The sequence below is a fragment of the Aspergillus pseudodeflectus genome, assembly GCF_044049435.1.
Source record: "Aspergillus pseudodeflectus strain CBS 756.74 chromosome Unknown BJX68scaffold_3, whole genome shotgun sequence".
Classification (NCBI taxonomy): Eukaryota; Fungi; Ascomycota; class Eurotiomycetes; order Eurotiales; family Aspergillaceae; genus Aspergillus; species Aspergillus pseudodeflectus.
The window spans coordinates 804,631-819,788 of NW_027263779.1; the positions used below are offsets into that span (position 1 = coordinate 804,631).

A 15,158-nucleotide genomic window follows, 5' to 3' on the forward strand; every position below is an offset into this window, starting at 1 on the left:
CGATCGAGCTCTCGGCCGAGCTCGGCTGGTGTCCTGCCACGCGACTGTCAGCCATGTGTGTGCTCAATTGGCCCATTTTTGGTCCCTTTTACAGGCGGAAGAGTGGTGAAAATATCATTGTGTAGCACTGAGTACGATACGGATCAATTTTAATCTATTGGCCTCTTACGAGTCTAACGCCTGCGCTTGGCACTGCTTCGGTCAGCCACCACACTCTCTCCGGGTCACTCAAACTTACCATCTGGAAATACAGCTCTCTCTTCTGTAAGAGTTCCTGATGCGTTCCCTGTTCCACGATCCGCGAGCCTTCTTTTCCAGTGCCTTCACGGAATACATATATGCAGTCCGCGTTCTGGATGGTAGCAAGTCGATGAGCCACCGCGATAATGATCATATTCCGCTTTCCTGCGAGTCGCTCGAGAGAGTTTTGAATGAGGCGCTCAGACTCCGAGTCAAGGCTTGATGTTGCCTCGTCTAACAAAAGGAGGGAAGGGCACCGCATGAGTGCCCGCGCAATACAGAGTCGCTGCTTTTGTCCCCCACTGAGTGATACCTGCGCGTTGATCCCTAATTCAGTGGCATAGCCGTCGGGCAATGATGCGATGAAATTATGAATCTCGGCGTCACGGCACGCCTGCACCATCTCTTTTTCAACCTCCTCTGGCGAAAGTTCAAGACCGAGAAGGAGGTTTTCACGAATGCTGCCTTCGAATAGTTTCGGCTCCTGGCTAACCAACGCGACTCTCCGTCGATACGAAGACTCGTTTATGGATCTAAGGTCTCGGCCGCCGAAGATAATCTTACCGTACGTTGGCTCATAAAATCGCTCTAGAAGGGAGATAAGGGTGGACTTTCCACACCCAGATGGCCCGACAAATGCGACGAACTGCCCGCCGTTGATGCGAAGGCTCAAATCTTCTAGGGTTGGTGATGTACGGGAAGCATACTGGAAGGTCACCCGTGAGAATTCTAGATTGACTGGGCCGTCAGCCGCAATCAAGCCATCTTCTTTGCTCTCCGGCCTCTCCACATTAGCACCCTCGGTCAGGATTCGTTCTACAGAAGCCCGTGTTTGTGCGATATCCGGGCCGAAGCTGAAAAAAATGCCCGCTGAGGCGGCAGCCTGAATGATGGCAATGAAGACGACGAAGAAGTCTACCGGATCATATTCCCGAGACGCTAACAGCTGACCCCCATACCTACAATTCAGGGCACTATTAGCCTCTTTCTTTGGACAATAATGCGATACGTACCAGAATGACAGCGCCATCGCCAGGAATTCCATACTCTCAGAGAACGCGAAAACAACACTCGAAAACCACGACTTTCTGGTAGCGTTGATCCTCTGTTCGCCCAGAAGCTTGATGTATCGGTTGATGATAAAGTCCTCCATAGTTAGCGCGCTGACGGTTCGGAACGCTCTCACGGCTTCACTGATAAACCTGGAGCTGTCGGCGTAGACCTCTGCGTTGAGTGACTCCAGCTGCAGCTCATACCGGACACGCAGATACGCAGCAGTAGCAAGAATAGGCATGATGGCAATGACTCCGACCGCAGATAACTTCCAGCCGTAAATGAACGCGATGATCATGCAGCCAGTCACATTCAGGACAGAAATCATCGGAAAGGCGCTTGGAATGCCACAGAATTCCTGCAACTGCTTCGTGTCCGAGGATAGGCGAGAAGCGACGCTACCGGAGGCGTTTTCTTCCTTGTCGAAATATGGAACCGGGTTTTGAAGGATCTTGGTGAAGTAGTCCTTGCGCGCGGCTGATCCAACGTGCTGCTGCGGATCAGTATGTGCACTGTGCCAGCGAGTGACAGTGTAACTCACCATTGATATCGAGTTGGAAGAATATCCTATCATCGAGTAGCATGCCCCCATGCCCAGGGCTAGGACGAAAAACATCAAAGCCCAGAAATCGGCCGCATCCAGCAGGTCTTGCCCAATGTACCGGAACGTATCGATAAGCTTTGCGAACAGCCAACTTTGAATAGAAAATCCCACTGTTTGGGCATCAGCATTAGATCATGCATCAAAAACGACTTGGCTTACCTCCAGCACCAAATGCCCCGATCATCGCAAACATGAAAAGGAACCATTGTCTTTTTTGTGCAGCAAGAATACTTGCAACGCCTTTAAGTAGGCTGAACCCTCCTCCTCGCTCGCTGTTGTGGATCGGTCCGTCTTTTCCACTATCGATTCCGTTAAGCAGCGGCTCAAACGGTTCCTCCTCTGCGTGTCCCAGCAGCTCATTTTCCCCTGGGTTAACACTGACAGAGTCTGTACTGATGCGCTGCGCGTCGGCCAACTTCTTGTATAGACCGTTCATACCCATAAGTTCGGTATGGGTTCCTTCCTCGACATTTGATCCTTGTTTCAGGACAATGATATGGTCAGCTTTCCGGATGGTTGATAGGCGATGTGCAATAACAATTGTCGTGCAATTCCTCGCCACGCGATCCAATGCGGCCTGGACGATCCGCTCGCTATGAATGTCGATGGAGCTTGTTGCCTCGTCGAGTATCAAGACCGACGGCTTGCTAACAATACTGCGAGCGATGGCCAACCTTTGTCGTTGCCCCCCACTCAGAGTAATCCCACCCTCGCCGACAGTGGTATCGTACCCGGACGGAAGGTTCTGGATGAAGTCGTGCGCATACGCCTCTTTGCATGCAGCGACCACCAGATTCCACTTGACGAGGTTGGCTTTGTCCTCCCAACGGGACCCGATGAATCCTAAGCAGATGTTGTTGTAGATGGTGTCGTTGAATAGAAACGGCTCCTGCTGCACCAATGCCACCTGGGATCTCCACCACTTGAGATCGATCTGCTCGAGGTTTTGTCCACCAATATAGATTCCTCCTCCAGTTCGGTCAGGGAGCTCGTACCAGGCTTCAATTAGAGCCATCGCGGTGCTTTTGCCGGAACCGGATGGGCCAACAAGAGCTGTCGTCTTTCCCTTCTGGAATCGAGCGCTAAAATTACTCAGGACTGGGACGGTCGGTCGAGTAGGGTATGCAAATGTCACGTTTTCAAAAACAATGTCCTCTTCGCTCGATACTTGGGGCTCCTTCAACCCGGCGTGCGGTCGCTCGCCAGAATCAATAATATTGAAAAAGGAACCAGTCGAACCAACCGCTTTCGAGATGATCATCAGTGGCGCGGCAATCTGGCCCATGACCATCACGGCGATGAGCACGGAGAAAAAGACCCTTCACAGCGTCAGCACAGCAAAGATATAACGCGGAGTTCTCATACGTTATTATCGTGTTCACATCATTGATGTGTCCATAATAGAACTGCCTCAGCCCGTACCAGAAAGCCAATGAAAAACTGCAATACACTCCAAAGAAAATCAAGCCCAAGTGAACCGCGCCAACGACGCTTATCTTCAGACCTCGCTTGCTTGCCTCATTTACCCAACTGAAATACCGCTCTGTTAATGCGCCCTCGGCGTTGAGCGAAAACACGGTCCGGATTGAGCTGAACACATCCGTTGCAATCGACATGTGTTTGTCCTCTGCCTCGCTGATGCCATGGAGCAGGCGAACAAGTATAGGAGTTGTGATTGACATGCAAATTCCGATGAAAAGAATTGCCGAGCTGACAACCAGTGTTAAATGCCATGAGTAGTGGAAGGCAATGGCATACGCTGTGATCAAGAGAGCCACTGTCTGAAACAGTGTGGCCAGTCGATCCGAGATGCTTTGTTGGATGGTATTTGACGAGCTTATAATTGCATTTATCACCGTGCCCGGAGCCATCTCGTCTAATTTGCTGACGGGCTGGTCGAAGAGTGCGCGGATATACTTGAGGCGCAACGTGCTCGATGCCTGGAGACCTACATATCTAAAACAGACCTACTCGTTCACGGCTCCATCAGTCTGTGCTCACAGGATGAAGGAGGGTCCGATACCTCCTACCTTGTATATATAGGTGAGGGCGAATTTGAGCGCGAAGAGGTAGAGGATGAACGTCCTGCAGTTGGTAAGTCAACTCCCTCTTCAAAACAGCGGGTATCAGGGAGCTTGCGTGTTTCTTGCTACAGCAGCGAGGAATTTCTCCTTCGTCATTCCTGTCCCTGGAATAAAGTACTGCGTGAAATCTCCCACCAGCCGGCCGAATATGACGTTCATAAGTGGTAGCGCCTACATCACATCAATAAGCTTTTATCTTGGAATGGAGATACTTCATGCGGAAACCGACCACTCCGGATCCCATGGCCGCAATCAACCCCAGGACTATCGCGAGAATCCCTCCATTTCTTGCTCCGTAAGAGATAATTCTCTAGGCAAGGTCAATATCAGCGGAAGGCAACATTTTGTAAGATGGACGCACCAAGTAGCTCCTAAACAGGCGTGGTTTCGAGTCGCCCGTACGTTCGTCTTGCGCATCCGCACCAACATCAACCGCCTCTGGAACAGGACTGATATGCTCCGGCGAACATGTATCAGACGGGCTACTCGCCCTACATGTCCGTGAAGCAGTCGAAAAGCTCATCGCGACAGAAACTGCTAGAGTATCACACACAACGCAACACCTACCTTAGCCAGCTGTTTTCTGCGGCGGCAAACTGAGAGAGATATCTTCTGCAAAGAAAGGACAGCAGCCAAATTTGAACATATGATCTCTCCTGCCCGTGACAAGTAAGAGGCGCAGTCCCACCCCGTCAAGAAGCCAAAACACCAATCGTGAACAGTTTACGTGAAGATCTCGAACTGACGCCCGGCAGCTCGGGTCCAGCACGGGCTTTCCGAGGTAGCGAATCGCCTGCCGAGCGCTTGTCGATTTTGCTTGCGCACCTTGCAATAATGCGAGCATTTATGTTCCCATGGTTCCATCAGTATTGGTTGGCTGTGCCTGTATCGCTCGTGAGTGTTTCTACATGCGCAGTCCCCCTGTCGGGTCGGATCCCTGTGTATTGCGGCTACATATTCCAACTCCCGCGGATCAAGCTACTTGAACGGCGAGTTGGATTCACCGGAGACCTCATGAAACTTTGACAAGCAGAGTCTGTGAGCGTACGCCCCTTCCTACTACCGTGTCTAGTTTGAGACTTAAGGAGGGCACCACAACACCAGGACCTATCTTTCATCAAAGCCTCATCAGGCATTCGCACCCGTGTCAACCAAAGCTATGGTCTGAAGCGACCCCAGGAGAACATTCATTGATTTCTCTCCTCTAGGGAGATGACTCGCAATAGCGACCACAGTGCGAGCTTTTTCCTCAGAGAGGCAGCAGAATGATATAGGATGAATAAACTACTGCTGTGACATCCTCAAAGGTTACACACACACTCCAGACCAGCCTGTTGGGATCATGGGCGAGCGCGATATGATATTCCAAGACCTCGGTCTCAGGATGGTCATGTGAACTGGCGTATCGCAGCGGTATAGGAGTCGGGTAGGTGCCTTCTCCTGAAGGCTCATTTGGTTGTTAATACCCCAACTTCATATATGAATACGCCGTGTGCTATATGCGCACAGGGTATCGAAGGAAAGGAAGATGACAGGGCCTTTCCGATAAAGATTGTGGGTTGAAACAACAATTGTTTTTGGATACGTCTCTATTGACTGGGGCCAATTTCAGAGACCCGAATCAACTTGAAGGACCAGGTCAACTGTTTGAAATACATATCAAAACAGATAACACTATGACCCCAAGGCCTGCTGAAAGGTCGACAGCGTTGCAGCGGGCACCTGAACGTGTCTCTGGGCCAACCTGAAATGCGTCCCTCAACACCTGGCACAACACAATACTCTCTTGGCTATCTATCTCCCTGCCGTATCCACTTTCGCGGCTGGTTCCCGATTTCAACAACACGGACAGACTCCGAGACGAGGTCTGGGCCAGAGGAGCTGCTTTCTGAAAGCGGAATCCCCGGGATGCCGAGGAACTTGGCAGCGGAACCAGATTTCAGGATAAGAGGTGGCTTACACGATACGAGCTCGCGAGGAAGTGCGAATCGTTGGGACAAGTGGACTGCGAGAAGTCTGAAAGAAATCACGATCAGTACTACTTGATTGTACATTGCGACTCTAGACCTCACCACAGGAAGAGAGTGGAAAGCCGTTCTTTCGGTGAGATGATCGTGACTTGGCTGTCTCGGGCACCCAAGACAGGACAAGAAGATGGCTGAGGAGGCTGGAGCTTGACAGATACCGACTTCACTCCCGATGCACGTTCATGCGACCGGAGATGGTGCGAGCCAAGAACTCAATGATCAGGAATCAGGCCACTGCAAACGTCGTGCCTCGGGTATTTCTCTGACGTCTTTGTGATTACCCCGGCTAAAACCTCGAGGGACCTGCACAACTTTAGCCTTTACTGCGGTCCAAACGACCAATGGAAAGGCGTCGGATCCGACCATGGGTCATTTATGCGGGGACCATTCCCAATAGGATGATCAATCACCGGACTTGGGGCAATGGCGTTGGATTTCGAGATGCAGACCGCTTACTCGTGAGAAGAGCTGTGGCGCCTCGATGATCCCCCGGTCTCATCAAACTTTCTTTTCTCCCTGAACGGAAATACTCCGACCCCCACGCAACGCGGATTCTGGCACAATTGGATCCAACGGATGAAGGGAGCGGCAGAAGGTGCAAGCTAGAAAGAGTCGGGGTGGAATTTGTAGACCCTGGATTGGTGGAGAAGGCCCCCTCAATTCGTGTTTGACTCCATTCCCCCGGCCTTTCTCCGCACTTTCCACTGCGACCATGCTCCACTCGCACCCTCAACGACGACACGGAATCAGGTTGACCCAATCAAAGATGGCACGAGCTGCGTTTTGACTCTTTGTGGCGCCCACTCTCGTCTTTCTTCCAGAGCAGCTTGATAGTCATCCAAATGAGGGAGGAGGAAACGGTCATGCTGATGTTCCATGATCCAGGTCTGTTGTGCCACTCTTTCGCTCAAAAGTTCGGGTATAAAGTCCGCCTGCCCGGGACATTGATCTGCATTCTTGATCCATCATCATCCTTGTCTCCTTTTTCACTTTTACTCTATCACCCAGTCCCGGCACCAAGTTACGATGGCCGACCTCACCGCCGAGAAGGCGAACCTTGCTCACGATGAGGAGATGAATGCCATCGGGGAGCTCACGCCCGAGGAGAAGGTCATTGAGAAGAAGCTACGCCGGCGCATTGATAGTATCATCATGCCACTCGTGATTCTCGTCTATCTGATGAATTACATCGACCGGTAGGCCTCGCATTTTCTTTTTCAACTACCTTCAACTAACGAATGCAGGAATAACTACGCCGCTGCTAAACTGCAGGGGCTCGAGCAAGACCTGAATCTCAACGATCAGCAGTACCAAACCGGCCTTTCTATTCTGTTTGTGGGCTACATTCTCATGCAAGTTCCTTCGAATCTGCTCCTCAACTATATGGGCCGGCCAAGTTTCTATCTCGGCGGCTGTACCGTCGCCTGGGGCCTGGTGTCGGCTGTGACGAGCCAAGTCACCAGCTATGGTGGTATTGTGGCCTGTCGGTTTATCCTCGGTCTGGTCGAAGCCCCGTTCTTTGCCGGTGTGCTCTTTTACCTGTCCAAGTGGTATACCAAGAGTGAGCTTGCCCTTCGCATGAGTATCTTCTACTCTGGCTCCCTTCTCTCTGGCGCCTTTGGCAACTTAATCGCTGCTGGAATCTTGGACGGCATGGCAGGCGCCCGCGGCCTCTCTCCCTGGCAGTGGCTGTACATCATTGAAGGTGCAATCACAGTATTCGTTGGCCTCGTTGTTTGTGTGCTTCTCCCAGACTTCCCGGAGAACTGGCGCCGCCTCCCCGAGGAGATGCGACATGTTGCGATAAAGCGTCTAGCAGTCGAGGCCCGCCAATCCGACGTCGATGCCGGCACTGGTATGAGCCAGATGACAGGCCTAAAGCTCGCCTTCAAGGACCCCAAGACTTACGCGCTCGCCATCGCCTACATGGCCATTACCGGCGCCAGTGGCTTCCAGAACTTCTTCCCCTCCCTCACCGCAACGCTTGGGTACAGCCGAACAATTTCCCTTCTCCTCGTTGCTCCGCCCTACATCTTCATGGTCTTCTACTCGATGGCGCACTCGTACCTATCCGATCGTTTCGGAAAGCGCTTTTGGTTCTTCATCTACCCGATCCCAATCACCATCATCGGCTTCGTCATCTTTCTCTCAACCGACGTCTTTGGCGCGCGCTACTTCTCTTTCTTCCTCATGATCTTCGTCTTTGCGCAGAACGGAACCGTCTACTCGTGGATCGCGGGTGCTATTCCCCGACCCCCCGCCAAGCGCGCCGCCGCCTACGCCTTTATCAATTCCGTTGGCAACTCAGCTAGTATCTGGACGCCGTTTACCTATCGCGAAAAGGACGTGCCATACTACCGCCCTGCGATGGGCGTATGCATTGGCCTGCAAGTCGTCGGAGCTCTCATGGCCGTCTATATGTACTTCCACCTGACCTCGCTAAACAAGCGCCAGGAGCGATTCGAGGATGAGAACGCGACTCTCACAGAGAAGGACCAGAAGGTATTACAGGAAATTGCCGAGCAGGAGGGGATTGACGTTGCTGCTGCTCGCCAGCACCAGAGGGGATTTAGATATGTTATCTAGGGGATGCAATGTATATAGCAGTTCGCTCACATATTATGACCAATGAGATGGTGGCTTCCTATTCAGGAAATCTAATGACAAGACAGTCGTTCCTTCCAGTAACTTCCTTCTCTGCCAAGGGCGGATGACTCCTCGTGCGTACTTCTGCTGGCACAGCTGAGTGACCGACCGGACTCTGCCGATGCCGAGGGAGTCGACTCCCCGCTTCGTATCCCAGCACAGCGCACCAATGTCAGCTGTCATACTCGGGTTCAATTATCATACGACAATTCATTATCGTTCTTAGCCGTACGGCGAGAAGATATCACGCTGCGGCTGTGCCCGGGTCTGCGTTTGAAGTATCCATCATCCGATGGATTGTCTACCGCATGATTGTTGCAGAGGGATTGGTATATAAGGGGTCTCTCTCGCAGTCCGTTTTGTCTGTTGCCACATTCCATCAATATCGATAACGAACCAAGATCAGAATCAAAGCAGAATACAACTTGAAGCGAGAGCAATGTGTATCGCAATCCTCTCGACCACGCATCCCGACTATCGCTTTATTATTATCAACAATCGCGATGTAAGTTTCGCAGCTGTCTCTCTCTATTCTTGTTGGCTGCCTTTGCGTTACAATTTGCCTACTTTGTACAATACTAACCGAGTCCGATAGGAGTTCCTAGCCCGCCCAACGTCCAGGGCAAACTGGTGGCCCGAACCACACACACATATCCTCTCCGCGCGCGACCTCGCTCGCGCCGCACACGGAACATGGCTCGGAGTCACAAGGACTGGCCTAGTCGCCGTGCTAACGAACTGTCTCGAGACGAATTGCGCCCGTGCCGTCGGCACGCGAAGTCGCGGAGACATCATCAACTCCTGGCTGACTGCCTCATCCGAACACCCCGCGGCGGCGAAGGGCCATGTGGAGGAATTTATCGACGAATTGAAGGCAAGCCAAGATCTCGACTCCGTGGGCGGGTTTAACCTACTTCTCGGAGATGTCAGCGAGCCAGAGCCCGGTGCGTTAGCGATTGTGTCGAATCGCAGTGCAAATATGGAGTGTTGTAATGGCGATGTTCAGGTACGGAGGGTGAATGGAGGGAGTGGGTTGACGGTCGCGTTGAGCAATATGACTCTGGAAGGGGAGGGCGCGGATCACACAAAGGCATGGAAGAAGATATTGCTCGGGGAGAGCTTAACAGCGGATGCGGTCGCTGCGAGTCTGGAAAAGGGCGACGATGAAGATGCCCTCGTTGAGCGACTATTCGGTGTTCTTTCAACTGATACCCTTCCCCGACTTCCCGGTGGGACAAAGGCGGAGGCATATCTCGGACTATTCAAGGAAAGCATCTTCATTCCAGCCATAGGAAAGGCCTCAGAGAAGCATCAAGAGGGCGAAGTGGATTGGAATGCGAAGCTGCTCGACCCATCATATATGGAGGGTATGTACGGCACTCAGACGCAGACTGTCATCCTGGTTGGACATGACCGACGGGTGCGGTATGTCGCGCGGACACTGTATGACGAGGATGGGCAGCCGCTGTCGCCAGAGGAGAGGGATCGATCGTTTGAATTCCAGGTGGACCTGTAGCTGGCTCCCTGCGCGCACATCGTTGCATCATGGTGCAGCGCCCGTTCTTGCTGTTCTTGCCTCAGCTACGAATACTTCAGTCATCAGTCAGATTATCCAAGCATTCTATCCCAGCACAGCCTCTGAGGCACGTACCTTCGGCGAAGGAATCCATCCGGCACCATCCCTTTCGCTCCTGGTCCGGCCACGCTTTGCGGAGTCCCTCGAAGCCGACCGCGGTTCAATGCGGGGAGGCGTCAAACCCCTCGCAGATCAAACCGGGGAATGCCATGCGGAGGCTCGCGGAGCTGTGGCAAAGAGAACTAAAATGGAGGACTCTCGTCCGAGTCTCGTTGAGGATCGACTGCACTTCAGTGTTCTGGTTCGTCGCATCTTCCCCGCTACATCATTGTCTCTGCAAATGGAATGTCACGTGTTCTCATGTGAACAAGAGTACCTGTCGCATATATCTACGTTGAGTTACCTATTTTCTTGAGCTAATTATCTAAATCAGGCTTGTGTGGATTCAGAGCTATTCGTTCTTTTTGTCTGCTGCATATCGACCCTCGTATAGTAAGATCAAATTGTCGTTGACCATCCACCTCTCCATCCTCCAAATCCCGTATACGTACAGTATACCCACCATGTCCTTCAACGCGCGCCCCGCCCTCAACCGTAGCGTCTCCTCCAGCAGCAACATCCCAGGAAGCCGGCCCTTCTCAATCGCCATTCCAGCCCGTCTGGCAAACGAATCGCGTCTACCTCCGCGACCGCGTGGCTATCTCGCAGAGTACGTTCCTTTCCCGCGTTAAGACGCTATGACGTCATTTCTTTCATCCCATCTCCTGCGCAGCATAATCACATGTGACTTTTTGGCTATGAAGGAAGGTAGAAGGTGACTAATCACGCATAAAATATGCAACGTATAGAAAAGGCCCATTCCCCTACCGAGAACGCGCGACGTCGTACGAGAGTATTCATACACCTTCGGCGTCGGGGTCAGGGTCGTCGAGTTCTGCGGAGGTGGAGACATTGAGGGTCAAGAATGTTGAGCAGAAGGGGAAGATTGAGGCATTGCAGAGGGCCATGTGAGTTTCATCTGGGCACCTGGCATGGATAGGTTGCTACCTACTCGAGGCGAGTTTCTTACCAGTTGCTTGATAGGTCAGAGCTTGTTGGGGAACGCGGGCAATGAAGTGATACACCTAGAGGGCTAGGATAAGTGCGGATGGTGCATTTTGAAAGATCTATGGATGTTCCATGCTTTGATTCTGGAACTCGGGTCAACCGTCATGGGCAGGGCTACCGGGTTATCTCCTATCGACAGATTATAGTTCCATAGAAATAATATTCCATGTGGGCCATGACTCGACAATGAGCTCCGGTAGAGATCGGCTATGCTATGGAGCCGATGAATACAAACAAGAATCACAGTCATACCTCGCATGAGAACTGTGTCCAATTTTTGGAACGTTTTGATTCAGACTAGTAACCCTGACGGCTTCCTTGTAACCACATCCTAGAGGATGCCGCGCTGAGTGAGATTATCCAAGTAAGTCTAAAGCAGACGCCGAGTCCACATACACACATGTGCAAACTTTGCCACTGAGTCCAGAGTATGCCCGAGACGTTCAGGGATGCTTTCACGACCAATATTCCGTTGGTCAATGCATGAGCTCAGCCCACGTTCGACACTGGCTGTTTGGCGAATGTCTTCCGGCCTCATGCATCATGGCTAGGACACAATCCTCCCTAGATAGTGAGATGTCGTCAGAATCATTAACTTCATGAAAAGGTCCTCTCCCCTAAGTCAAATCTCAGAACAGATCAGGCACCTCGAAGAGCCCACAATTCTCAAAGTGGTCGTGTATGAAATCGAGGATCTCCCTTCTCTCCCAATTCTGGCTGTCTTCCCAGCAGCGCCGAGCTTTCTCCAAAGCGCTTGGATATCCAGCCCCACCATCTAGTGAGGCCTCGGCACCATTGTCAAGAAGCAGCTTCACACATGCCAATGATCCGCATGCGATAGCCGCTTGCAGAGGATGCCCATGGCTGCCGGATGTGATATTTGCTTTTGCACCGTGTGTCAAGAGAAGGCGAATCATTGCTTGAGAGCCCGTCAGGGCGGCTACGTGGAGAGGGGTTCCATAGGCTCCCACACGCAGATTAACGTCCGCGCCATTCTCTATAAGGCACTCTGCAATGTCGAGAAACCCAAGATTGACAACTGTGTGAAGGGGAGCGCCTCTACCGTAGGAACTCGACTCCGCATTGACATCTGCACCGTGGGCAACGAGGAGGCGGATAATAGCCTTCGTGGTGTCGGCGAACTCGTCGGGCTGGACCCATGGATCGCACCTTGGGGTATATGCTTCGATTGTAGCGAGCAAGGGTTCGTAGCGTAGGCTTTTGGCCGGGGCGCCGTGTGCCAGGAGGAATTCAACCATGTGCGCGTGATGTCCAAAAATCGCGCTGAGCAGTGGCGTTTCGTAGATCTTGCACTCCTCATTGATATCGGCGCCAGCCTCAAGAAGGAGTTTGGCGACTTCTACATGCCCCTTGAAGGCCACGGAACATAGTATATCTTTGCGATCTCCTGGGGGATATGTTTCGGCGCCGTATGCCAGATACGTCCCGACCATTTCCACGTTCCCGTTGATAGCGTGGTCCTTTAATGTCTGTTTGTAAAGGAACTTGCAGCACGGTAGAATTATATCCACTAGGTCCGCCCTGTTTCGTTTCCGGGCAGCGTTAACTGCTTCCAGTGTACACTTGGCTCCATTGTCAATGAGCAGGCGGATCGTCTCTTCCGAAGCCTGCTCAGCAGCCAGGTCCAGAGGGAAATACATATCATTATGAACAGGTATCTCGATGAGTTGCAAATGTCGAAGCAGATTGGAGGGCGAATGGTCGTACTCAAGAGGGAGATATGAATCTTGATTAACAGGTATCCCGCTGGATACCAAACGTCGAATCAGATCAGTGGATGCATGATTTTTAAGAGCCCCTTTTAGAAGCACGGAACCACTCCACTGAACCTCAGAAGCTAGATCGACGTGATCAAGAATCAAGAGAGCTATATCCTCCACAAGTGCAAGGTCGGGCCGCTGAATGACCCAGTGCAAAGGCTTTGGTCCTGGCGTTTCTGATGGCCGCTTTAGATGGAGGCCGTGTTTGATCAAAACCTGGACCATGTCCAATGTACCATAATAAGCCGCCCATTCGATCATAAACATGGTATAGGGTGCTCCATAGTCATCATCATGACTGTCTCTCGTGGTCAATAACAGCTTCACATCTCTCCTGGCGCCCACACTGAGCAAGTAATCGGCAACCTGTGCTTGGCTCTCACGCACAGCAACCATGAGCGGTGTCTGTTGTCCTTGCCAATCTGCTTGATCGAGGTTTATTCCCCGTCTGTGCAGCAGCTGCAGTGCTGCTGTACACCCGGTTGAGGCTGAGATATGAGGGTAGCATCCTGCTGTCCACTGATTCTCCTCCCAATGGCTCAGGAGCTCCTGGTAAGAAAATTGGTCCATAAGCAACGCCATGCAATCCGAGAACCCTCTTTGGATCGACAATGCGAGTAGGTCTTGCCGTCCAATATGCCAGCCGGGCCGCGTTTTCCCAGCTCGCTTTTTCCTGGTCAACCAGGATCTTACGGCAGCTGTGGCCTGGTGCTCGCTCCCTTCGGAAATGACAAACTCAGTTGGGCCATACACGACTAAGACCTTAGTCATGAGCTCTCTCCATCCCTCTTGAAGGCATGTCAGCTTGGACTGAAGCGGAGAGGGGTTGGCTTACTGCAAACTTTGAGACAATTTCGGATGTCCTCGTAAGCAGCGCATGCACCGCAGTCCTCTGATTTAAGGTCCCTCCGAACAAGCTCGTTTTCATCATCTTCCAGCAGGAAAAGGCCGCCCGGCTCGCCCAAGCGATGTAGATCAATTTCACGGCGCGATGTGATCACCTTGAGTATTAGCGACCGTACATCTGCTGGCAGATCAACCCACTTCATCCTGTTCGAACCCAAAGCAGCGTTTTACGATGCAAACGCAAATGTCTTATGATGAAAGGCTGTAATGGTGCTTGGCGAATGAATATCAACTCATAAGCCTGAAAACTTGATACTCGTGAATTGAACGCGAACGTGTTAGGCAGGTGATGGGCGCGGCCTGGGATCGTTGCCTAACCGGTTAGGCCGTTTCTCCAACTGACCAGGCTATGACCAGGCGTGTTTCACCAACGTTGGTTTTTACCCCAGCAATCAACATCTTGAAGAACACATCAGAGCTTCTAGTTCCTATGATTGCTGCGCAAACAGTGCACAAAATTTTACGAGGCCCGCCGACTTTAAAACATGCGTAGGTGGTACTAGGGCAGCACAGAAAGTATGCCCACTACAGCCTGTGAACAAAATTTTCGAGAGAATCAAGTCACAAAGGTTTTTATTTTGCGATTGAAAGATGTTGGGACCGTGTGGCTATGTTGTTTGCATGTTGACCGGCTTCTGCATTCAATAGTATCTGCAATCGCATTTTCCTGCTTTTGCTGTTGTCGATCGACTCGATCGTCAGCGGAGCCACCCCCGTGCGACTCGGGTATGTTCTCACGGAAATATATACTCCGAACGCACGAGAAAGGTGAGAGGATTCAGAAAGACAGTCGGCTCAAACATAACCTGAATGTGGACTGAACCTGTTTCGCAAGAACTATACTCACTGCGAATCTGCAAACAATATTCTTGGATGGTTCGCATCTTGTTCCAGACTGGAGGGGCTTGCCATGTTTCGAGTTTGGGATTCCCGGAGACGTCGGGGATAAGAACGGGAAGCCGAGCAATCACAATTATCGCAGCCTTCAAAGTCGGTCAAGGACTAGACCATGATCCGAGAAACTATTTGCGGAGCTACGTAATAGTACAAAAGGAGTTGACCGGCTGGCCGTAATCGTATGCTCATTGTGAAGGAGGCATTGGTAAGCAGTCTCGTCACCTCTGCTGATTGTTC

General features: G+C 51.8%; 5 protein-coding genes across 5 annotated transcripts; 3 read left to right on the plus strand and 2 right to left on the minus strand.

The window, feature by feature from the left end:
* Nucleotides 1-154: 154 nt before the first annotated feature.
* Nucleotides 155-4,744, minus strand: BJX68DRAFT_276780 (ABC transporter ATP-binding protein; the record flags this gene model as incomplete). Its single annotated transcript, XM_071048181.1, has 9 exons — nt 4,343-4,744; nt 4,211-4,291; nt 4,037-4,152; nt 3,928-3,982; nt 3,263-3,864; nt 2,057-3,216; nt 1,835-2,007; nt 1,254-1,783; nt 155-1,199 (listed from the first exon to the last, which is right to left on the minus strand). The coding sequence occupies exons 1-9, from the start codon at nt 4,502-4,504 to the stop codon at nt 155-157; spliced, it is 3,924 nt and encodes a 1,307-aa protein (XP_070904409.1). The 5' UTR covers nt 4,505-4,744.
* Nucleotides 4,745-6,370: 1,626 nt separating this feature from the next.
* Nucleotides 6,371-8,645, plus strand: BJX68DRAFT_226300 (putative MFS transporter). Its single transcript, XM_071038489.1, has 2 exons — nt 6,371-7,204; nt 7,253-8,645. The coding sequence occupies exons 1-2, from the start codon at nt 7,035-7,037 to the stop codon at nt 8,592-8,594; spliced, it is 1,512 nt and encodes a 503-aa protein (XP_070904410.1). The 5' UTR covers nt 6,371-7,034; the 3' UTR covers nt 8,595-8,645.
* Nucleotides 8,646-8,965: 320 nt separating this feature from the next.
* BJX68DRAFT_115983 (NRDE family protein) lies at nt 8,966-10,482 on the plus strand. Its single transcript, XM_071036008.1, has 2 exons — nt 8,966-9,159; nt 9,250-10,482. Exons 1-2 carry the CDS (start codon nt 9,094-9,096, stop codon nt 10,168-10,170), a joined length of 987 nt encoding a protein of 328 aa, XP_070904411.1. The 5' UTR covers nt 8,966-9,093; the 3' UTR covers nt 10,171-10,482.
* Nucleotides 10,483-10,793: 311 nt separating this feature from the next.
* On the plus strand, nt 10,794-11,241 carry BJX68DRAFT_261913 (uncharacterized protein; the record flags this gene model as incomplete). The annotated part of the gene is made up of 2 exons (XM_071044314.1): nt 10,794-10,939; nt 11,079-11,241. 2 exons carry the CDS (start codon nt 10,794-10,796, stop codon nt 11,239-11,241), a joined length of 309 nt encoding a protein of 102 aa, XP_070904412.1.
* A 540-nt stretch (nt 11,242-11,781) lies between these two features.
* BJX68DRAFT_115988 (ankyrin repeat-containing domain protein) lies at nt 11,782-14,382 on the minus strand. Its single transcript, XM_071036009.1, has 2 exons — nt 13,954-14,382; nt 11,782-13,906 (listed from the first exon to the last, which is right to left on the minus strand). The coding sequence occupies exons 1-2, from the start codon at nt 14,165-14,167 to the stop codon at nt 11,967-11,969; spliced, it is 2,154 nt and encodes a 717-aa protein (XP_070904413.1). The 5' UTR covers nt 14,168-14,382; the 3' UTR covers nt 11,782-11,966.
* Nucleotides 14,383-15,158: the final 776 nt, after the last annotated feature.